This window comes from Peromyscus eremicus, chromosome 8a (assembly GCF_949786415.1).
Source record: "Peromyscus eremicus chromosome 8a, PerEre_H2_v1, whole genome shotgun sequence".
Taxonomy (NCBI): domain Eukaryota; kingdom Metazoa; phylum Chordata; class Mammalia; order Rodentia; family Cricetidae; genus Peromyscus; species Peromyscus eremicus.
Window position 1 is genome coordinate 51,104,319 of NC_081423.1, and position 23,157 is coordinate 51,127,475.

The following is a 23,157-nucleotide window of genomic DNA, read 5'->3' on the forward strand; positions in this document are numbered from 1 at the left end:
TTATAGAGGACTGGCTGCTCTGCAAGAGAACCAGGGGGTTCAGTTCCTAGCACCTACATGGTGGTTCACAACTGTCTGTAACTCCAACTGCAGGGGATCTGATGCCCTCTTCTGGTCTCTACAGGCACCAGGAATGAGTGTGGTACATAGACCTACATGAAGCCAAAACACCCGTACACATAAAATAAAAATACAGTCGTGTCCCCCCCACCACAAAAAAATCTCTAAGAGAGAAGGTAAGCCAAGTACCACATGCACTTCAGACACAATATGACCAGCCACCTCGCACCCTGGTGTCATGCCTCCCCACCATAAAGGACTGTATTCTCAAACCATGAGCCAAAATAAACCCTTTACTTTATAACTCCTTGAGTAGCTTTTGTTAAATACTTTGTCACAATGATGAGTAAGGAAACTAACACAACCCCCTTGAGGATCTTTGCTGTGTTCGGCAGGACGCTGGCATGTTTGGGTCTTGTAAGTGCTGTGTGAGCCTCCCTGTCCATCCCAGGTACCTACACAAGGTCCCAAATGATGCATGTCCCATCGGTGCTGGCAGTGACACACTCCTCATTGTTCTTCTTCACCCTGATGCAGGACACGGAAGACTTGTGCTCCTTTAGGGCCTCCTCCAGCTTCTGGGTCTGGCAGCCTACCTGCCACACCCTTACCTGCGGGCCCCAAAGCACAGGCTAGCCACACAACCCTGGGACTTGGGAAGGGAGCAAGAAAGACACGGAGTGTTTCCGTCTCTGCTGGGTATGACTGTTTCATCCCCTGCTCCCATCTCAGGCAGGCAGGGCGGGATTGCAACACCTCAGGGCAGGGACGTGTACAAGATGTGGCCATCATCCCGACGAATGTGGATGGTGCTGGTACCAATCTCAGACCTGCTCCTACTTCCAGACTGAGAAAATGATCAGGCTCCCACTATGAGAATCAATATTGCAAGGGCTTTTTGCTAAGCCTAGAGAAAGAACCTGTCTCCTCACTTCTGCTGAGCATTGCTCTCAAATTTCTCATGCTGTCAGGACAGTTCAGGCTACCCAAAGCCATATTTAAACTTTCACATCAGCTCTTCAGCTTTAATCATTGGAAACCAATGTTATTCAGCCTCAGAGACTCTAATAGCCATTGTCTTTTATATATTAAGAAAGAGTCTCACTGCTCCTTATATAGCCTTCACTGCTCCTTGGACTTGGGGTGAACTCCTGGGTGTTGGTAGGTGTGGGCCATACTGCACTGGAACCCAATATCCATTTTCTATGGCAGATATTTTCCAATGCCTGTTTATTCTCCTGAAATGAAATCCATAAGTAATACAATTGCCTCCACACACAGTTTTAAAATTTAGGAATATGTATATACATATACATATACGCATATAGCAACAATTACTGAAAAGAGAAGCCAGTAATTTGAAAAAGAACAAGGAGGCAGATCTGGGAGAGTTTTGAGGGGAGAAAGGGAAGAGGGGAGGAGAATGATGTAATTATATTAATCTTAAAAATGAAAAAATTTTAGAAAATCAGTACAGAGGCTGGGCATGGTGGGGCAGGCCTTTAATCCCTGAACTTAGGAGGCAGAGGCAGGCAGGTCTCTAAGTCTGAGGCCAGCCTGGTCTACAGAGAGAGTTTCAGGACAGCCAGGGCTACACAGAGGAATCCTGTCTCAAAGAATAAGAAAAAAAATGTATTTTAGAATTAAAAAAATTAAAAGTCTGGGGAAACTATATGAGGGGGATCTACAATGGCTGAATGGCAGCTGGGGGGCAGGGGAGGAGTTGAGGGAGAGGCTTGGAAAGTCTGGCAAGCAGACCAAACACAGTGCAAGTGTAAAGTGTCATTTCTTCCTCCCAAAGTGAGCTCAGATGCCTAGAATTCACATGGTCTAGACAGGTTTGGGCATCAGCAAGACAAATGCTCCTGAAGTATGAGGGAGCGAGTGAGCATGTGGAGATGTCGACAAGAGTATGGTGGAAGTGATAAGGGACTGGACCAAAGCCAGTGAGTAGTAGGCTTCCAAAGGCCCAGAGCAGGGGAGAGACATGGGCTAGGGGTGGATGTGGCTGGTCAGGTGGAGAGGGTCCTCATGGCACATGCATACACACATTTTAAAGAGAGGAATTTTTTTTCCATAAGAGTATTGCTATTTTCACTATATACTTCAGGACTCCAAAGTGCAGAGAGGTTACAGCATGTATCACATGCTGGAAGAGGCAGAGGGACATTTCAGCCCAGCCATTCACCTCAATTGCCTAGATTCTGCCAAGGGTTTCCCCAAGAAGCTGGGTCTTTTCTCCACTCTGAAAAGCTCTTCCTATGATAGCTGAGAAGAGAAAGGAGGGTGTCCCTTCCCCACCCCATGTGAACAAAAGCAAGGCTTTGGGATTCAAACAAACAAAAACGGGCATAGAGAAAATAAGACCCCAAATAAAACCTGTGAGTGAAATGTTTTCAGGATCTTCTAAATGGCTCGAAGAAAAAGTTGAATGTAGCAACATTAACATGATAGCCAAGGCTGGCATGGTGCCACACACCTTTAGACCCAGCATTTAGGAAGCAGAGTCAGGCGGATCTCTGTGAGTTCGAGGCTGTTCTGGTTTACATTGCAAGTTCCAGGCTACATAGTGAAGTCTTGTCTAAAAGTTAAAATTAATAAAAATAATACAGCAAAAAAAATTGCCTCTGTTAAAGAATTGATTCTTTATCACCTGCTATCACAAGAAAGACAATTGACTCAGCTGTGGTTCTTGGAGGAAAAGACTGAGTCAAACCGGAAACACATTAACTTGGATTCACAGCTTGGTTCCAAACAGGCTGTTTTCACATCTGTACCTTAAACATCCTTTCTGTAAACAGGTAGATTTAATGTCTGTTTAAAGCATTAGAACTTGACTTTATGATGTATTTTACGATCTCATCAAAATCTTGAATAGGCCCTTCCTGAATTCTAGTACAGATACATATTTAAAAAAGAGTGCCATGTGGCGGTGGCACTTTAATCCCAGCACTTGGGAGGCAGAGCCAGGAGGATCTCTCTGAGTTCGAGGCTAGCCTGGTCTACAGAGCAAGATTCAGAACAGGCACCAAAACTACACGGAGAAACCCTGTCTCGAAAAACCAAAAAAAAAAAAAAGAAGAAAGAAGAAAGAAAGAAAATTTTGGGCTGGAGAAATGGCTCAGAGGTTAAGAACACTGACTGCTTTTCCAGGGGACCTGGGCTTGATTCCCATGGCTGGAACAGCAGCTAACTCTGTGACTCCGGTCCCAGGGGATCCTATGCCTTTGTCTGGCCTCTGGGGGCACTGCACACACATGGCATACATGCATGCAAACACCCATACACATAAAAAATAAAATAAAATTTAAAACTAAAAAAAAGAAAAGAAAAATGAAAAATGGATACCCTCCTATGAGTTAGTTGCTCTGAAGTAAAGACTTTTTTTAAACGTCACTTTAGAACTGTACCTCCCCTTCTCCTCCACCACTGATGATCCGTTTACAGTCACTGGTGGTGGCAATGGCGGTCACTCCAATCCTGTGAGCACTGTTGATGGCGTAGATCAGCCGGCCCGTCTCTGGAGCAAAGGCTCGGATTTTCCCATCATCCCATGCTGGCACAAGGAGACAGAAGGCACACGGTCAGTATATTCAGCACCTTTCTCTGGAGACTGACAATCTCCAGAATCACCAATGAGAGTGAAAACTGGAAGAAAGGGTAGGAGTGGAAGAAGAGGCTAGCCCCAGCAACTACCAATACCCTTGTGCCCTTCTCCCCCGACCTCCCAGACCAGTCACACCTGGAAAGGGGAGGAAGAAGTTTGTCCGGGATGCACCTGCCTATAGGTGGATCTCATGGCAAGTGAAGGAGGCCTGTTTTCACTTCACTGTGAGCTGTAGACCTCCACCCTCATCCATGTAATTGCTCATTATTATTATTATTATTATTATTATTATTATTTATTACTATTATTATTATTTAGGGGATTTTTTTTGTTTTGTTTTTGTTTTTCCAGACAGGGTTTCTCTTTGTAGCCCTGGCTGTCCCGGAACTCACTCTGTAGACCAAGCTGGCCTCAAACTCACAGAGATCCTCCTGCTTCTTCCTCCTGAGTGCCGGGATTAAAGGCGTGTGCCACCACCGCCCATCACCCAAGTAATTGTTACCACACCCAGGATGCATCAGTTCCCAATTCCAAATACCCTCTTCCTTCTCATCCACCCATTTTTATTGTTATTTAAGACAGGATTTCACCCCGTAGCCTGGAATGTTCAAACTCTTCAGTCCTCCTGCCTCAGCCTCTCAAGTCCACGCCCCGCTTCCCCCCACCTTTAAGTCTGATACCCCTTCCCTGGTTGTCACCATCTTGCCACCTCAAAAAAGGCCATCACCACCATCACATTCCTCAAGCCAAGAACCTCAGAGTCACCATTAAGTCTTGAGCCCTTTCTGTTCCAAGCAGACAACTCAACAGTCAATCCATCTGGAAGTCCCCTCAGCTCCACTGTTACAAGCATCCGGCCTCTGACCTCCTTCCCCACCCCCTGCCGGCACCAACCCCATTCAAGCTGCAGCAGCTCCTCTCTCCTGAGCCTTCTCAATAGCTCCACCCCTGCACTCCTGCTTACAATTAGTCACCTATTAAGGGTTGGGATGCACTTTTTAAAACCAAGTCCCCTTCCCAATCAAGACTGCCCCAAAATTTTACCCCACTGTCCCAGAATTAAAATCCAGCTTTTAAATAAAGGATGTGTATATGCTTGTGGGAATGTGTACATGTCAGTGCAGGTGCCCAAGGAGGAGGGCAGAAGAGAGCGCTGGACCCCCAGGACCTGAATTAATAAGTGGTTGTGAGCTGTCTGGTGTGGCTTCTGGAAACTGAACTCTGCAAGGCCAGTATGCACTCTTACCCACGGGTCTTCTCCCCAGCCCCCCAAATCCAACTCTTCATTCTGCACACTTCCTCGTAGGTGGTGCCCACCTACCTCTTCAGCTTCCTCTGCCATCACTCTTCCCGAGGCCCCACCCCTCCTGTAACTAATAAGCTGCAGACACACTGACATTCTTGCTACTCCTTAAATACATCCAGCCGGTTTCCACCTCGGGACCTCTGCACCGGCTATTCCCTCTACCTGGAATACATTTCGCCAGGTCTGTGTCAGCTCTTGTACTGTCTCTTGAGCTTAGCAGCTTTTAAATAGGATGCTCAAGGTAGATCCCATTTCAGCAAAGGCATGCGGAAGTAAGAGGGAATGAAGAAGGGACAAGCCATGGAAGTGTTTGGAGGAAGAACATTCCAGGCCAACTAGCTACAACACAGCATGAGTAAAACCTGTATGCCCAGTGTGTTTGCAGAATCGGGGAGATGCAAGCACAGCAGGGAAAGTGAGCAGGTCAGGAAGAAGAAATGAGAAGTGAGGAGGGGAGTAGAGAAGGCCCTACAGGGCCTTGCAGGTGACTGCTGGGTCTTTGTCGTTTGTGGAGGAAGAGACTTGAAAAGCCCAACAAATGTCAAGACCTAATTTAATGTTTTAAAATAGACCTTTGGTTTCTGTGTGGAGAACAGACTAGTGGGCAAGAATGGAGGTAGACAGGAGCAGTAAGAGCTACTGGGGTGATCATGAAGAGCTGGCAATGGCCGGGACCAGGGTGGGGATGATGACCAGTGATGGACCTATGGCTGTCCTTTGAGATGGAGCCATTGGAGCACATAGATAAAGGTGTAAGAGAAACAGGGGAGGCAAGGATGACTCTAAGATTCCCTTGTCCAAGGACCTGTCAGTTCTGGGCACCATGTAAGTCACTCAGGGGAGAAGACAAGAGGGGAGTGGGCAAGGAGGAATCAGAGCCACAGAAAGAGGGGATGGGCTCCTAGGCCTCTGTTTTAATAGCTTCACTCAGATCCACTTGGCTTTCCCCTGGTGTAAACCAATACATTTATTTTTGACTGCTGGGGAAATTTGATATAGGTTACTCATAAGGTGATATTAAGAAACTATTGCTTCACAGGAAAGTATTTTTAGAGATATATACAGAAGTATTTAGAGGAGGAATAATGTGGTATCTATAATTTGGGAGGGGGTTAGTTTCTTGAGTCAGAGTATCCTATAGCCCAGGCTAGCATCAATCTTGCTATATAGCCAAGAGTGTCCTTTAACTCCTAATCCCCCTGCCTCTGCCTCTCAAGTGCCAAAATACTAGGTGTTCACCACCATGGTCAACTCATGCTATCTATCATTTATGTTAAAACATCAGTTTGGCATAAATTGTGTTTATGCCAAAAAAAATTCTGTTTGGGGACTAGAGAGATGGCTCAGTGGTTAAGAGCACTAGCTGCTCTTCCAGAAGACCCGAGTTCATATTCCAGGTACCTATATGTCTGTACCTCCAGTTCCAGAGGATCTAGTGCCCTCTTCTGCCTCTGTGGACACCAGGCAGGCATGTGGTACACAGACATACATGCAGGCAAAACACCCATACACAAATAGGTAGATAGATAGATAGATAGATAGATAGATAGATAGATAGATAGATAGATATTAAAATTTTCCCTTTTACCAGCACTTATGAGGTAGAGTCAGGAAGAACAGAAGCTCAAGGTCATCCTCAGCTACATAGCAAGTTCAAGACCAGTGTGTGTTACTTGAGCCCCCTTAGAACACACAAACAAAAACAAAACTATATGTATGTACATAGAGTTGTATGCATGAATATAAAATTAGAAAGAATTCTTTGGGCCGGCTGTCATGGCACATGCCTTAATCCCAGCACTTAGGAGGCAGAGGCAGATAGATCCCTGAGTTGGAGGCCAGCCTGGTCTACAGAGTGAGTTCCAGGACAGCCAGGGCTACACAGACAAACCCTGCCTCGAAAAACAGAGCAAAACAAAACAAAATCTTTGAGGCACATCTTAGTTCGAGTTGGATTTTTCTCTATTATACAAATGAGTTCTAATCCAAAATCCTATACATACTATGCCTCCAATCCAGTTCAGTGTCGAATATACTCCTTGCTTTAAAAAAAAAAAAAAAAAAAAAAGGCGTCCCTGATATGTGAAATAGTTTGAGAGACATGGTTCCTCCCACCTCGGAAACCACTTGGTAGATGGAACACCAAGGAGAGGCTAGACCCTAAGGGAAGGAGCGTGGATGGCAGAAGGCTGTCCCTGGTGATCCACAGGCAGACATTCACAGAAAATGACAAGAACTGAAACTTCAACTGGAACCTAGATCCAAACCTCCGTTGGAAGCAGCTACCAAGTTTTCTGTTGTTCAGTTGCTGGTTTGAGGCAGGATCTCACGTAGCACAGGCTGGCCGCTAAAACTCAAGAATAGCCTTGAACTCCCACCCCTCCTGCCTCCACTTTGCAGGTGTGTGCCACCATGCACATCCCGTCACCTGAGATGATGCTCCTGCCGTCTCTCATGAAGTCGATGCCGTGGCAGGTCATGTTGGGCACGGTGATCCGAAGCAGCTCCCGGTTGGATACTGTGTGCCACACCCTGATGTCTTTCTTGGCACAGGTAGCAAACAGCTCAGCAGTACCACTGCAAAAGAGCCGTCGAGGGATGAGCGAGCCATCAAAGATGCAGTGTTCGGTGTGTCTCTGGTATCAAATGTGCCTCGTAAGGATGTGGGGCAGGATGCCCTTTGGATACCGATTACTGAAGGTGTGATTTAGAGGTTTCTTGTGTGGAGAGACAGTCAATTCCTCACATCCTCTGTGGAAAATCTTTTATAATCTTTTCACTTTTGGAAGAGTTGGGACAAAGTTGTTTATAAAGAAAAAGTCGATTTGAAATCTTTCTAAATCTTGGAAAATTGGAGGAATTTCTTTATTTTAAACTACTTTTGGGTGATATGATTCACACACACACACACACACACATACACACATACACAAGTATGTATGTATGTGAAGTATGTGTCTGGATTAGTCTGGAGGCCTGTACACACCTAACCAAGTAGCATTTCTTGAGATAAATATGTCCATGGAATATTTTATGAAAAGAGGAAATTTCAATGAAGTTGAAAAACCTTATTACAATCACACAGACGAAAATGGCAACATGGCAAAATTCACATGTACACCCTTTTTTTGTTCAGTTCTGAAAAAATAAGAAATTATGAATTTAAAAAAAAAGGATCCCTGAGTAATTGGTCAGTCAGGCTGGGGGAAAGGGCCACTTGACATGGGATATAAATTACCAAGGTGTCAGGTGATTACAGATGACTCCAACTTTGATAGGAAAGGGGGTGGCATTAGGGTGAAAAAGCCACCTGGTTTATAAGTGTGCACTTCTCCTCAGTCTCTGGGAAGATCAGAGCTAACCTTTGGTCTAAACGCTCCTCAAGCAATTTCTCCATTTCATCTTAAATGTGCTTCAAAAAAATGCTAGAGTCTCTTCAATTTTAAAGTTTACTCACTTTAGAATTAATAGGGGGAAAAAAAAAAACCAAGTAGCTCAGAGTTGAAATTCGGTGGCAAAAGAAACACCTACCTGAGAGTTGTCCTCTGACCTCTACATGCACACCATGGCACACATGCAACTGTACACACACACACACACACACACACACTCAAATAAATAAACTGTGGAAAACAAACCCATATAAAAACCAAATAGATCGGCATTTACATAGAATTGAAAATATAGTTTTAAAGAATATCCTCATAGAGGCTGTAGAATTGGCTCAGTGGTTAAGAACACTGGATTCTCTTCCAGAGAACTTGAGTTTGGTTCCCAGTACTCAGGTTGGGTAGCTTACAGCCTTCTGTTAACTCTAGGGCTTAACTCTAGGGCCAGCTGACCCTCTTCTGGCCTCTGTGGGTGCACACACACACACACACACACACACACACACACACACACACACACGAGAGAGAGAGAGAGAGAGAGAGAGAGAGAGAGAGAGAGAGAGAGAGAGAGAGAGAGAGGGAGAGAGAATAAAATCTTTAAGTATATCCTTAGAAAAAGCACTAAAACCAGAAATAGATTGATTCCACCAAACTCCTTCGAAAAGGGGAAAATTGAACCTGGTAAGAAAGTGACCCACTTTCACTTCAATGGGAAGCACCAGCTCCCCACCACCACTGCCAGACCTAAACCCGAAGGACTCAGGGAACCAAAGCAGCAGCTCATCGAATCGGGGACTGAGTTCTAAAACAAGCTTGCATCTGTAGGACAATAATGTTGGTGTCTGCAGTTCAGGCTAAACACAGGAAACTCAGAGCAAAAAACTGGCCAACTTCATGGGACAGACTTTGCTAAATATAACAACGTGCTTCAGAAGCAAGTAGTGCCACATGGCGACTCAAGCTCCTTTTTAACACCAGAACTACCGATGGAGAGTTGACTTCGGTGAGATTATCAGGAAAACCAGCCATTACAACCCAGGAGACCTCACGTTCATCACCTAAAAAATAAAAAAGCCCGCCAGATCAGGAAGACACCAACAAATGACTGGAATGAAGCATGAAAACAGGTGTTGCTGCTGGGGGTGGGGGGTGCCTGCCCGTGATCCCAGCAGACAGGACAAAGACCCAGGGGTCAGGACTCCAAGATTCTGGCCAGCCTTGGATATGTGAAACAACAAACAAAATCCAGCTTGAGAAAAGGAACTTCCAGGATTTTTTTTTTCCAGATGGCATTGGAAAATCACAGAGAAGGTCTCCTGGGAATGTGCCCTTTCCAGGATGGATTTACCGAGGAAGTCAGCATTTTACTTTTATTTATTATTTTTGTGTGCACGTGTGCTTGCACCACAGCAGACGTGTGGAGGCTGGAGGACAACTTGTGGGAGAGGTTCTGGTGCTCTATTGTGTGGGTCCAAGGATTGTTTAAACTCAGTTTATCAGGCTTAGCAGCAGGTGCCTTTACCCGATAGGCCATCTTATTTGCCCTAAATCCGGCATTTAAAACAAAACAAAGTGTCCAAACTAGAGGAAGGAGAACCAGGGTAACTGCACGTGGAGGCAATCAAAAGCAAAACATGATAAAACCAAAACCATCCATTAGAAGGCTGGAGAGATGGCCAGCAGTTAAGAGCACTGGCTGCTCTTCCAGAGGACCCAGGTTCGATTCCTGACAGCCACATGATGATGGCTCATAACTGTCTGTAACTCCAGTTCCAGGGCATCTGATGTGCTCTTCTGGAGTCTGCGGGTATTGCATACGTGTGGTACACATCCATACGTGCAGCCAAAACACTAATACACTTAGAATACAAATAAATAAATCTTTCCAGGTCCAATAAAATAATTCAGTACGCTAGAAAAGTTTCATCAGAAAAATAATTCTATTAACGAATCTTGAAAGTACTTGAATAAAGTGAAATTCCTTTGCACACTGCATCAAATCTCTACATTCTAACATTCTTCTTCTACTTACAATGGAAAGACAATGTCCTGGACGGCTTCAAAGTGACAGGTCGCAATGAGAGTCTCTTTGAAATCGGTGAAGTTAACCCGATAGATGTGTGATTCCTCTGTTCCTACAAAGAACTGGTGTCCCTCTCCCCGGAGTGTGATAGAAGTGATACCGCCTTGCAGCTGAATTTTCCTTTGGGGAGAAGCACAAAAGCGAAACCAGAGTCACTCAACCAGCAAGCACTGGCTTATCTGATTGCAGAGGACACACACTAGTCACGTAGGGTGGGACGGGCCCTCAAGGAAGTGACACAGCTCGGAAGGCCTGAGCTATTCACAATGGAGCATACTGGGGATCAGGAGGCAGGGGCTGTCAGAGTAGGCTAAAACAGTCAGAGAAGGTCTATCAGGGAGATGCGGTCTGAAATGGCTGGTACAAGGCAGGCAGGCTCATGGGCACAAATGTCCCAGGCCACTCATTTCTGAAAGATAACCTGAACAATTAGGGGGAGATGTCATATTCCTGGTACCGTGCCTCAATGTAGTGTACAACCAAGTTATGCACTTATCAAAAGGGTGGTGTGCCTCTGGGTCACAGTGAATGACTTTGGTTTGGTTTAACATGATCATTTTCACAGGAAAGAAATCACTAGCCCTTGTGATTCCAGCTACATATTTAATAGCAAGATGAAATTCTTTAACCAGATATGCTTTTCTTTTAAACAGGACCTCACTGTGTAGCCTTGAGTGGCTTGGAACTCTGTGTAGAATAGTTTGTCCTGGAACTCATAGAGATCCTCCAACCTCTGCCTCCTGAGGGATGGGATTAAGGATGTGAGCCACAATGCTTGGCAAATATGGTTCTTCCAGTAGTACCATTTAGTTGTTGGATTTAAGCGAATGAACATCTCTCTAGGGCAGTGGTTCTCAGCCTTCTTATTGCTGCAACCCTTTAATGCAGTTCCTCATGTTGTGGTGACCCCCAACCATAAAATTATCTTGTTGCAACTTCATAATTATAATTTTGCTACTGTTAGGAATCGCAATGTAAATATCTGATATGTCCTGGTGTTAGGCAACACCCAGGCTGAGAACTGCTGCTCTCGTGGGCTCTATCTACCCCAACTCTATGGGTCCGGAACTCACTTGATGGGTTTGTAGCTGGGGCTTTTGCAGAAAACCAGCACACCAGCTCCAGAGCCGACCAACAAACCACCCATCTTCAGGCACCTGACGGCTGACACTCCCTAGGGAGAGAAACAATGCTGTGAAAAGACCAAAGGGTTTTGTCATTAACAATCAATGCATCACCTGCCACAAGGGAGCATGGTGGAGGCCACACCAAAGCTGTACATATTGTTCGGTTGAAGATCATGATGAGCCTCCAGGTTGGCCAAGACCATTCAGTTCCAACCACAAGTTCATGTCTTAGGAGGTAGCCTTCCCGGTCCTGCAAGAAGTAGTCGAGCTTTGCCATCCTTCCTCTCAAGGATCGCCCGTGCATTTGAACATACTGAATAGTAATGCTCATATATCCATCCACTCAAGTTCAGTTACAGCAGGAGGCAGAAGCATGGCCTCAGTAAGTTAATTCTTCGGTTGCCATGGTTTCCACCAGAACTTAACTCATATAAATGCAGGGTCCAAGTTGACATCCAAAGACAGCACAGGAGATTTCTTAGTGACTATATTTTCTGAGCTAAGGCATATGGTATACAATCTTCCCAACAGTTGAAAATACATTTAAGATTCCAGACAATCTTCAAATATGTAGAGGAATGATGGACAATTCATAGTATGCTCCATAAGGTTCTAATTTAAAATGTGCATAATTTCCATGGTTTGAGTGTACCCCCCCCCAAACAAGTGTTTATGATGGAACCTACATCCCAATGCAACAGTATTGGGAAGTCCAGCCTTGAGATTAGGTCAGGAACCAGTTGTGGTGGCACACACCTTTAATCCCAGCAATTGGGAGCCAGAGGCAGGTGGATCTCTGTGAGTTCCAGGCCATCCATAGGAAACCTTATCTCAAAAAAAAAAAAAAAAAAAAAGTCACAAAGCCTCTGTTCCCATGGACGGGGATGGTACAAGAGAGTGGTTCAGCACAGAGATGCTCACCTATCTGTGCTCCTAGATACTTGGTGGCTCAGAGAGGAAGAGCACTTGATGCCCAGAATTAGTAAAAGGTGACTCTTCTTTTTCACTGTAGGCTATCTTCATATTCAGTCTTCCTTTGTGTGATGACGTAGCCCACTGTCCTTCACTAGATGCAAATGCTGGGCTCCTGGAAGTCCCAGCCTCCGGGATCATGAACCGAATGAACTTCCATTGTTTATAACTCACCTAGTTTCTAGCATTTTGTTATAGCTATGCAAAGCCAACTAAGACCATGGCTAATATTTTATTTTTAAACATTCAACATCTACAGTTTATGACTCAAGAGCTTATGTCTTAAAGAATTTTGAGGGCTGGGTTTATAGCCCAGTGATTGGAGTGCTTGCATAGCAAGCACAAAGCCCTGTGTTTGATTCCTAGCGTCACAAGAGAAAAAAACAGTGGTTTGAATATTGAAAAATAAATACATCCTTTCAAGTTTCTCGAAGCTGGATTTTGCCTGTTGTGACTTGAAAAACATTCCACAGTGTCTGAGAAGAAAAGCAAAGGCTTGAGAATGAGAAGGAAGAGGTGGAAACTATGTGCTTTAGTAGACATGTCTTTGCCAAATATATTCCCACTCTGTGACTTGGCCTCTCAGCTGCTTGGTGATGCCTTTTGTAGAGCTTAGACTCTATGATATTGGGGCCCCGCTTATAAACTCTGTGGTGGATGTGATAGTTGTCAACTTGACTACATCTGGAATCAATTAAGACCAACAGCTGTGGGTGCCCATAAAGGATTTTCTTGATTGGGTCATTTGAGATGAGAAGACCAACTCTGAATCTGGGCCACCGCATCTGGTAGCAGCCCACATAAAAGGACAGAAGGACGCTTTCGCTTTCTGCCTGCTTGCCCTTCCTCTTGCTGGCAAGTTCATCTATTCTGTTCCTGAGGCATTCCTTTGCTTTACTTCTTTGGATTCTGATGCAGAATGAAGACTTTCAGCTCTCTGGGACTTCCCTGGGCCTCCAGCAGCATATTGGTACTGCTGAGACAATCAGAGTCATCATCTGAACAACTACCAGATCCTCAGCCTCTCTATCTGGAGACAATCATGATTGGAGTACTCAGACCATAGCCTGGAAGTCACACAAATAAATCCTCTTTATATATTTATATTCATTCTATCATCAGTTCTGTTGCTTTAGAGAACTCTGACTAATACAACATCTTTCCTGGATTGTGTCTTCATGTTGTATTTAAAATGTCATTATTAACCCCTAGGTCATGCTATTTTTTTCCCCTAAATTATCTCTTTTGTAAGTTATATATCTTATATTTAGCCCTGTGGTCCATTTTGAGCTCATCTGGAAAGGGTTAAGTTCAGTGTCTGGATCGTTGTGACATCGATCCAGGTTTAGGGTGCATGTTTGGGATGTATGGGTGTCCACGTGTACCAGCATCATTTGTGCAAGAACTGTCTTTTCTCTGTCAGGCTGCCTTTGTTCCTCCGTCAGATAATGTTAAGAATATTCACGCAGGTCTATTTCTGAGCTACTTCTCTGCTTCTTCATTAAAACCACACTGTCTTTATTACTGTAGAATTATGGTAAGCTTTGGAACCGGGCCTTCTAACCCTTCCACCTTAGCTCTTCGATGGTCTGCTGGCGGCTCTGGATCTCTTGCTGCTTCCCATCACCGCCAGAATCAGTTTCTCAGCCTCTGTAATTAACTCTGGGTTTAGGTCACGATTCCATTAAATTTGTAAATCCAGTCAGAAGAACTAGCTTCCAGTGTGTGTGTGTGTGTGTGTGTGTGTGTGTGTGTGTGTGTGTGTTGTTTTGTTTTGTTGTTGTTTGCTTTTAGGTTTCTTTGTTTATGTTTCGTCTTGTTTTTGAGAAAGGCTCTCATGTAGCTCAGGCTGATCTTGAACTCACAATATAGCCAAGGATAACTGTGAACTACTGATCCCTCTGCCACCACCTCCCAGGTGCTGGAAGTCCAGGCATGAGTCCACCAGTGTGTTTTTAATATATAAACAATAGTGAGTTTACCTATCCATAAACACGAAATCTTTCTCTACTATTTCTTCTCTGATTATTTTCATTTGTTTTGTGGTTTTCTCGTTGAGACCTTGTCAAACACCCTGTTGTAATTATTACTGCTACCATCATTGTCATCAGGTCAACTTCTTCCACTGTAGTACTGTGTATCTATCTAATAGGCCACGATACTCTATCTAATGTATTTATCTAATAAACCATGAGAATCCTTTGTCTCACTCTTCAGAGAACATTTGAGTAGAGGTTTGAAATGAGTAACTGCCCAAGGCCATTTGGTTTTCAAGCAAGGCATCTTCAGTAACCCCTCTTATTTTTTTTATCCCTCAAGCAATCTTTTCTTTCCAGCCACAGGAAAGCTGAGCTGGTAGGACTGCTTTGTGGGATTAACCATCAGTCCTGGAAGAATCAGCAATGCAAGAATTGGTAGGAGGCTTAAGTGCCAGCGGTTTGAAGGGCACTACCACACCAGCATCTGCTCCCAAGTACTGTTCAGGCATAAAACCAAAACGAACCAACAACAACCAAAAAAAAAAAAAAAAAAAAAAACCCCAGCCAAACAAACAAACAAACAAAACCCAGCCAAGCAAACAGAAACTATCAGTAGTTTTCAAGTAGTGTCTTCAGATGGCCTTTGCAGGCCTTGCAGGCCTTGGAACTTGCAGGGCTCGAGATAGGTCTCCTTTTCCTCTGATTGGCCTTGTTTTATCTGCTTAGTATTGGAATCTGTCTCTCCTAAATAATTCTAAAAAACACCAATCTAGGCCACACTTTGATCTCTCCTATAGAATTATTTCTAAATATTCATCGATGTGTATTGTCTGTATCATGGCTTCTTCCCATTTTTTTTTTTTTTTTTGGTGTGGATTTCTTTAATCCACAAAAGCTTGAATATTAAATGATGACATGGTTAAGGAAACTGACATTTTCCCAAGAGGACTGCATAGTATTTCACTTCTTGAGAATGTCTGTTAAGTGGGAAAGTAGCTGTGCTTCCATGGGAACCATCTGCTCTGATATCAGAAACGAGACAGGCAGGTGCAGGAATTAGCACACAAACTTTCCAGCGCTTGGAACTTCCTGGGCATGTGAGAGATAGCTGTCCTTACTGTGGAAAGTCGTCATTCAGTGGTGGGTCTTTTACTTTTGTTTACATGTTAGTTAGCATTGCCTACTGGAGTTTTGATACGAATTGTTAAGAATCCTGCAACTATGCACTGTTGATGATTTCTTGGTCTCATGAAAGACTTATAGCATCACTGAGGCTAACATCTAAGATCTAGTTATTAGAGTTGAACACACACACACACACACACACACACACACACACACACACACCATAAAGCACCCCTCTCTCCCTCTCTCATAGATGGCAACTGGACTAGAACCAATGTAGTTTCAGCTCATAAAGAAACAGATCTTGTGCTTTGAAGAGGGGGAAATGGGCAAGACACTGATTGATACCCTACAGTGACACCTAGGAATGTCTTTGCCCTGAAGTTGAAAACCAGAGAGTAGGGCTTGGAGTGCACGCCAGTGCGGTTTGCTAACTTGGGTGTGGCTTCGTGACCATTGACAATTTGCCTTTTTTGTCCCCAACAGACTTCTCCTTAACGAAAGGCTTTGCTATCAGTGGCGGGAAGAAAATGAAGACAAGAAGGATCATGTCATACCTCGATGGGTTCTACTCACCAAGCTGAGCTTGTCCTTCACAGGCCCAGTGTCTACCAGCAGTTTGGTCCTGGGGTTCATTTTGAGAATGTCCCCGGTTGTAGTGCCAAGGTAGAAAAAGCTGTCGTCACCAGCCATCTGGGAGGTCAGAAACAGAAACCTGAAGACTTGAGACTCCCCAAGGGTCTATGAAGCCCCGTTAGGGAGGAGATGAAAGTCCGTAGTGACTGACAAAGAAGTGCACAGTAACATCTGTTTCCCAAGACTCAAGGATAGGTCAGCCCAGCTGTGAGAGGAGCAGAGTCAGTGCCACCCGCAGCGGGAGGAGATGTTGGACTATGAATTGTACTTGACACTCATTTGGGTCTGATGCTAACATGCATGACCAGAGCCAATGGCTGAGTCACCTCCAAAGGGCTCTTAGGATAAAGATGTACCTCTCCTATGAGGACACACATTCGCTTTATCTCACCGTTTCCAGAGGCTACGTCATAGAAAGGACTGTGCATTAAAAAGAATAAGTCAACGGAGCACAGGGTTCTACGGATGGATTATGGCTGTACATTCAAACATATTAATAATATCTCTTTGTGAGAAAGTCTGCATTTCAACAATAAGCATTCCTATCAGAGACTTTATTTCCAATGGAAGAAATAGCGACAGCTGCAGAGGGAGGTGCTGCATGCTCTCAGTATCACCTGGCCGCACTGCTTCCCGCCAGGTCAGGCTTTGGATGTTCGATGACTGCTCAGGTCCCAGTATTATCATGGGACCTCTTAATGCTGCCCAGCTCCTCCCAGCTGCGGTGCTCCCTCTGAGTATACCTCCTCACCAACATTCTACAAGTCTGTCCTTCCTCCCTAGCCTGGCCCAGCGCGCACACACTCCAGCTCAGGACTGTTGGCAGGCGCCTGCATTCATTGTTTCTTACTGTAGCCATGGTTGAGGAGACACTTACTCCAGTTGTCATGACTATTCTTTTCTGTTGTCCCGTTTGACACTCAGTTGGCCAGATTTTTCTATTGGGGAGATCCAGTTCCCACACTCGAATTGTCCCACTACAAAGAAAAGTCACAATCAAATGGATACCCTTTTAAACACTGCTTCACATCTTTTAGGTCCCGCCGCCACGCCCCCCGTCCCCCCCTTCCAGCTTGAAGTAGAAGCTGAAAGGAAGAGAGATAAACATCTTTGAGGATTTTTATTTTTATAGCCCACTGGGCAACTTGAGAACTTTCCACTCCATCTCACAGCAACCCTCAGAGGTAGGTTTTGTGATCCGCAAATGAGGTGATGCAGACAGAGCTCGTATACAGCAGAACAGGACTCATACCCAGCTCTCTCAGACACTGAGGTGGATACTCTTCCGACTGTAACTGAAAATAAGCGTGTATATAATAAAGCATACAAGCCAGGCGTGATGACACAGGCCTTTCCTCTCAACAAGTAGAAGACAGAGGCAGGCAGATCTCTGGGAGTTTAAGGTCAGCCTGGTCTATGTAGTAAGTTCCAGGACAGCCAGGGCTACATAGTGTAACCTGACTGAAAGATAAATTAATTAATTAAATAATCATGCAAATAAATGTAGAAAAAGAATCAGGGTTCTTCATTTTCATTCTTTCCCTCTTATTTACAAGTACTATTATATACACTTACGATATAGAACATGATGTTTTAACACGTGTATACATTGTGAAATGATTAAAATAAACTACTAAGCATATGTATTACTTCACTTATCTTTTTGGAGTAAGAACGCTTGAAATCCACTTCCAGCAACTTTCAGTGTTATTTGATATATACTGTGTGTGTATGTTATTATGACCCGTAGTCATCGTAGCATATACAAACTAAATGTCCATCCATAGATGAATGGATGAAGGAAGTGTGCATCTATACAAAGGAAAACTGTTCAGCCTTAAGGAAAGTGGACATCTGGAGAACATCACTCTGGCTGGAATAAGCCAGTCACACAAAGACAGATATTGCCTGATCTCACTCACGTGGAATCTAAATGGAATGTACTGGAGGCTGGGTGGGAGAGGGAGAGTGGAAGATGTTTGTTTGGGACACCAAATCTCAGTCAGGAAAAATAAGTCAAGGTGTTCAGTTGTGTTGAAACATTTAAAAGGTATCTTTTTTCCTTTAGAGGCAGGATCTCATGTAGCCCAGGCTGGCCTCAAACTCACTATGTAACTAAGGCTGGCCTTAAAATTCCTGCCTCTGCTTCCCAAATGCTGGGGTTACAGATAAGCTCCTTGCTTAATGCAGGACAGTTTAGTTTGGGGGTTCCTGTCTCCAAGGAAAGAGAAATGAGACTAAGTGAGTGAGAGTTTAAGTTGGTAATTAGTGTGACATGTAATATGTGGCTGGCACTTTACCACTGTGTGCTGAGTTCATTTGAATCGATAATTCTGTAATAATAATTACAATACCAAAGTGAATATAATCAAAACACATTGTGTGAAATTCTCAAAGAATTAGTAAAAGTATTATTTAAAAAAGAAAATATTGCAAAGAGATCTGCCAACATCTCAATCAGAAAGTATTAATTAGAATATGCCAATTTTTTTCTTTATTTCTAGCCTACAGAACTGTACACATAGTAAGATTTAAATGTATTTTTAAGTGAAGTGAAGAGAGAGAGAGACAGAGAGAGAGAGAGAGAGAGAGAGAGAGAGAGAGAGAGAGAGAGAGAGCGCAAGCCCGTGGCCTTACTGGTAGATAGAGTGTAGATGCTGAAACACTGGGATGCCCAGACTGTCTCAAGGACACCGTATAGTGGAATACACGAAACCATGATTGTGATAGAGAAATCAGGGTGTCCTGGTGTCACAACAGAAATTTTAAAAATGTGGATCACTCTAAGTGATACTTAAGAACAGGTATCACATGAAATTGAAGCCAGCTTGGAATACAAATGATGCAAAAAAGATTGTTTCCCATAAAACTCAAGGTTTGACTTTTGGAAAAACACTGCCCACAGACATTAGAACGGACCTTCAGCCGCTTAGGAACCAAAGAACTCAGACCCTGCAAAACAAAGAGGCAAGCTTGCTCTGCAGACCACAAGGGGGCTGAAGAGCTTGAGTTGGGGCTGTCTGGGCAGAAAGAGCAGGGCAGAGTCGGAACATGGTTTGCCTGGCTGGGGAGGGCTTTCATGGATGCCAAGGAATTTACCTCCTCTCAGTGAGTTCATCCTCACTCAGCCATGGAATAGATGCAGCGTGTGTGTCCCAAGGTGGGGACAGGAGACACGATAGAGACTGAGCAGCACAGATTTACTCTGGCCGGGAAAGGAACGAACAGTATGTACCTTTCATGGATGGAAGACGACAGAGGAATTGCAAAGAGAGTTTCACGCAACTTGTTCTTCTGCCTTACAGTTTCCAATTTCTTCCCTTTAAGCTAGTGGGTGATGTGGGAAAGGACATGTTTATGTCTTTCACCTTCCCCTCAGGACATCAAGCGGGGCTCTGATGGACAGTCTGTAAATTAATTTATGCTGTGGGAGAGATGCAGGTTCTGTTCACATGTCCAGCTCCCTCACCTAAGCTGGCTGAAGCTGACTCTGAGTTATGTCCTGTGGCTAATAGCTTAAACATTTGAAATATAATGACATGGTTCTTTTGCAAAATATCACTTCATTGGCCTAAATCAAGAACAGGTGGCAAAAAATGCCAACCCAGGAAGTGAATCCATGCGATTGTGCAAATTACTTGGCAAGCATGGATTAGTCATCATGTCTTTTCAACGACAAAAAGAATCCTAAGAAGGGTTTAGGGCCAGTGAGGTGGCTACATGAATAAAGGAGCTTGTGGCCAAGCCTGAGTTCAATCCTCAAGACCTATATGATGGAAGGGAAGAGCTGATTCCCACGAGTTGTCCTTTGACCTCCATATACTTGCTGAGGCACATGCATGGACACGCATACACACAATATGTAAATAAATGTAATAAAATATTTTTTTAAAGAAGCTTTTAACCATTCCGTGGAATCTTTCCAGTAGAACCCAACAGCATTTTCAAAGAAACCTACTGAAAATACATCCGGCTGAAAGGATTTTTTTCAGTGCTTACAAAAATTACAATGTAAAGTATTTGTCCAGGGGCTCAAGACACATCCTTTCCCCATCTCCACCCCCAGAACTGGCACACACATGTTTTCTGGGCAGGTGGCATGGTAATCTGAGTCTGACATTCTCACCGCACAGACTTACTTCCCAGCCGTGACAAACATCTCATCCTGGCACCGAGAGAAGATCACATTGGTGGCGTTGCCGACATTGAGGCCCGCCGCGGGGCTGCCGCAAATGGCATCTCTCTTGGCTACGCTCCACACCACCACACTGCCAAACAAGAAGCGGGAAGACACCAACAGGGCAAATCAGATTTTCCTAGTGAACAACTGTCCTAACGGTTCTAGAAAGAAAAAGAACAAAATGAACCGGTCCTAGTGAGGGGACACTTGGCCTCTCCCTCCCCACTCCCAAGCATCTCCTCAATGCTTACACTGCTCCCTGGGAGGCTAACGTGATGCTTTAAAAGCTTTGAAGGGACATTATTCTGGGACTGGAAGCCAGTGAACCGACCCATCAATCAAGGCATTTCAGATGCACAAGCATCCCAGTGGATCAAGTATCCATCTCATGTAAACATCTTCCTTGGGGCTGGCGACATGGTTCGGGGGTTAAAAGCACTTGCTGCTCTTCCAAAGGACAGCAGTTTGGTTCCCAGCACCCACATCAGGTGCCTTACAACCTCCTGTCATTCACTCTGTAGGATCTGAGATGGCCTCTTCTTACCTCCGCTGGCTCTTAAACAAACAAACAGACAAACAAAAAACCTTTTCTCCCCCCCAGGCTGTGAGATGGTTCAGGGAGGATGGTGCTTGCTCACAAGCCTCCCGGGCTGACCTGAACTCAATGTGTAGGACCCACACGGGGAAAGGAGAATATGGACAAGTTGTTCTCTGATGTCCACATGTGCGCTGTGGCACACAGAAGGACAGATCAGACAGACAGACATTGTTCTCGCTTTTAAAATCTTTAAAAATCTTGAAAAGCCCACAATATTGACTTATTAGGTCTTCATAGAGGTGCTCTGGGAAGCCTCTCCCCTGTATACCCCACCCCACCTCCAGTGTGGACGTCAGGTCCAATAAAGGCTTCTCGTGCCTTGAGGACGTGTTCTAGCACATAAAAAGAAGAAAATGTAAAGGTGACTGTAATTGAGATGATATAAGGTGGTGTTTCCAAACTCAAAGACGCAAGGGAACCAGAATCAACCAGACAGTCAGCGATCTGATTTCATCTGTACACCATTTGCATATAGTGAATTATTTCACAACTAATCTTATTTATTTATTTGTTTATTTATTTATTTATTTATTTACTTATTTATTTATTTATTTATTTATTTGAGACAGGATACAGGATCTCCCTATGTATGTAGCCTTGGCTGGCCTGGAACTCACAAAGATCCACCTGCCTCCACTCCCAAGTGCTAGGATTAAAGGTGTACAGTGGTATGCTTGCAATTTCTAATTTTTTTTGTTTGTTTGTTTTTTTCTGAGACAGGGTTTCTCTGTGAAGCACTTTTGGCTGTCCTGGAACTCACAGAAATCTGCTTGCCTCTAGCCTCCCGAGTGTTGGGATTAAAGGTATGCTCCACCACCACCCAGCTGCAATTTCTAAATTTTTTAAAATATTTATTACAAAAAAAAAAATTTAACCCAGGTCAGCTGGACCTCATTCCTGGGGTATCTGACTCAGACGGCCTGAGGGAGAAGGGCTGGGATTTTACTTTCCTCACAGGTTCCCATAATGCCGAGGCTACTGGTCTGGGGATCACGTTTTGAGAAGTATGACTTCTTTGTGAAGTGACATTTCCATCTTCCTGGATATAATCATACAACTCAGTCCTAAGCTGAAGAGTATTTGTAAGAGAATATCAAGAATGCTGAGTAAAGGAAGGGGAATCGTGTCAAGTATGTGAATCGAAATATTTAAAGCAAATGTTACCGGCCTTTGTCAGTGCGAAAGCAGGCCTGCATGCATGTTTCGATTTTCTGCATATGGAATGTGTTGTTCTTATACATGACTTGAAATCCAGGTATAACAGATCACCAGCAACAAGGAAGAGGAAGTGATGTAAAAGCTATAGTTTCTTTTTCCTAGTGGGCACTGATGGGTGTCGTGTAATGTGGAAAAGGCGAAGGGTAATCCCTTTACAAGTTAAACTAGATGACGAACCAGAGAACAGGGATACTAAAATTAGGTGCCTCCTTCTGTAATTCCAGACGTTGAGAGCTGGACACAGGAGGCCTAGAAGATAATGGTCATCCCCGTCGGCTACATACCAAATTTGGGGCCAGCCTGGGCTACATGGATCCTGTCTTAAGCAAGACAAACCCAAATGCTTCATACTCAAAAGAAATGTAAATGCATTTCCACACAAAAGCATATATGTATAAATGTTCACAGCACTATGAATTACTAATAATTATTATATAATCAATAATGCCTTAAAAGTGGCCATACGAGCTGGAGGTGGAGTGCTAGAACATGTTCTTAGCATGTTTCAGGCCCTGGGTTCAACCCTCAGCATACACACACACACACACACACACACACGAAATAATTCAAAAGTCCATCAATTGTTGCATGGATAACGAAAGTGTGCTTTATCCATACAATATAATTTGAACATTATTTATACTGATAGCATGTCACAAAGTGGGCAAGCCTTGGAAACATTGAGCTTAGGGAAAGAATTTGGTCAAAAAAACTGAGGATGGTACAATCCCATTTATGTGGAATTGCCAGAGCAGACACCTCTACTGGGACAGAAGGGAGCATGGTGATTGCCTGGGGCTGGAGAGAGGAAGGATGTGGAATCACTGCTAACGGCTTGTGGGCTTCCTTTCTGGGGTGCTGGAAATAAACTGCCTGT

The 23,157-nt window shown here is 44.1% G+C and overlaps 1 protein-coding gene across 1 annotated transcript in view; it reads right to left on the minus strand.

Moving 5' to 3' along the window:
* Cfap52 (cilia and flagella associated protein 52) overlaps window positions 1–23,157 on the minus strand; it is a 40,545-nt gene that overhangs the window by 6,125 nt on the left and 11,263 nt on the right. Inside the window, exons 4-11 of the mRNA XM_059270936.1 lie at window positions 20,424–20,552; window positions 17,162–17,261; window positions 16,225–16,341; window positions 11,519–11,619; window positions 10,395–10,565; window positions 7,402–7,550; window positions 3,471–3,616; window positions 520–671 (exon numbers count right to left, since the gene is read on the minus strand). Coding sequence (XP_059126919.1) covers window positions 520–671; window positions 3,471–3,616; window positions 7,402–7,550; window positions 10,395–10,565; window positions 11,519–11,619; window positions 16,225–16,341; window positions 17,162–17,261; window positions 20,424–20,552 — 1,065 coding nt within the window. The remainder of the gene's footprint in view (window positions 1–519; window positions 672–3,470; window positions 3,617–7,401; window positions 7,551–10,394; window positions 10,566–11,518; window positions 11,620–16,224; window positions 16,342–17,161; window positions 17,262–20,423; window positions 20,553–23,157) is intronic.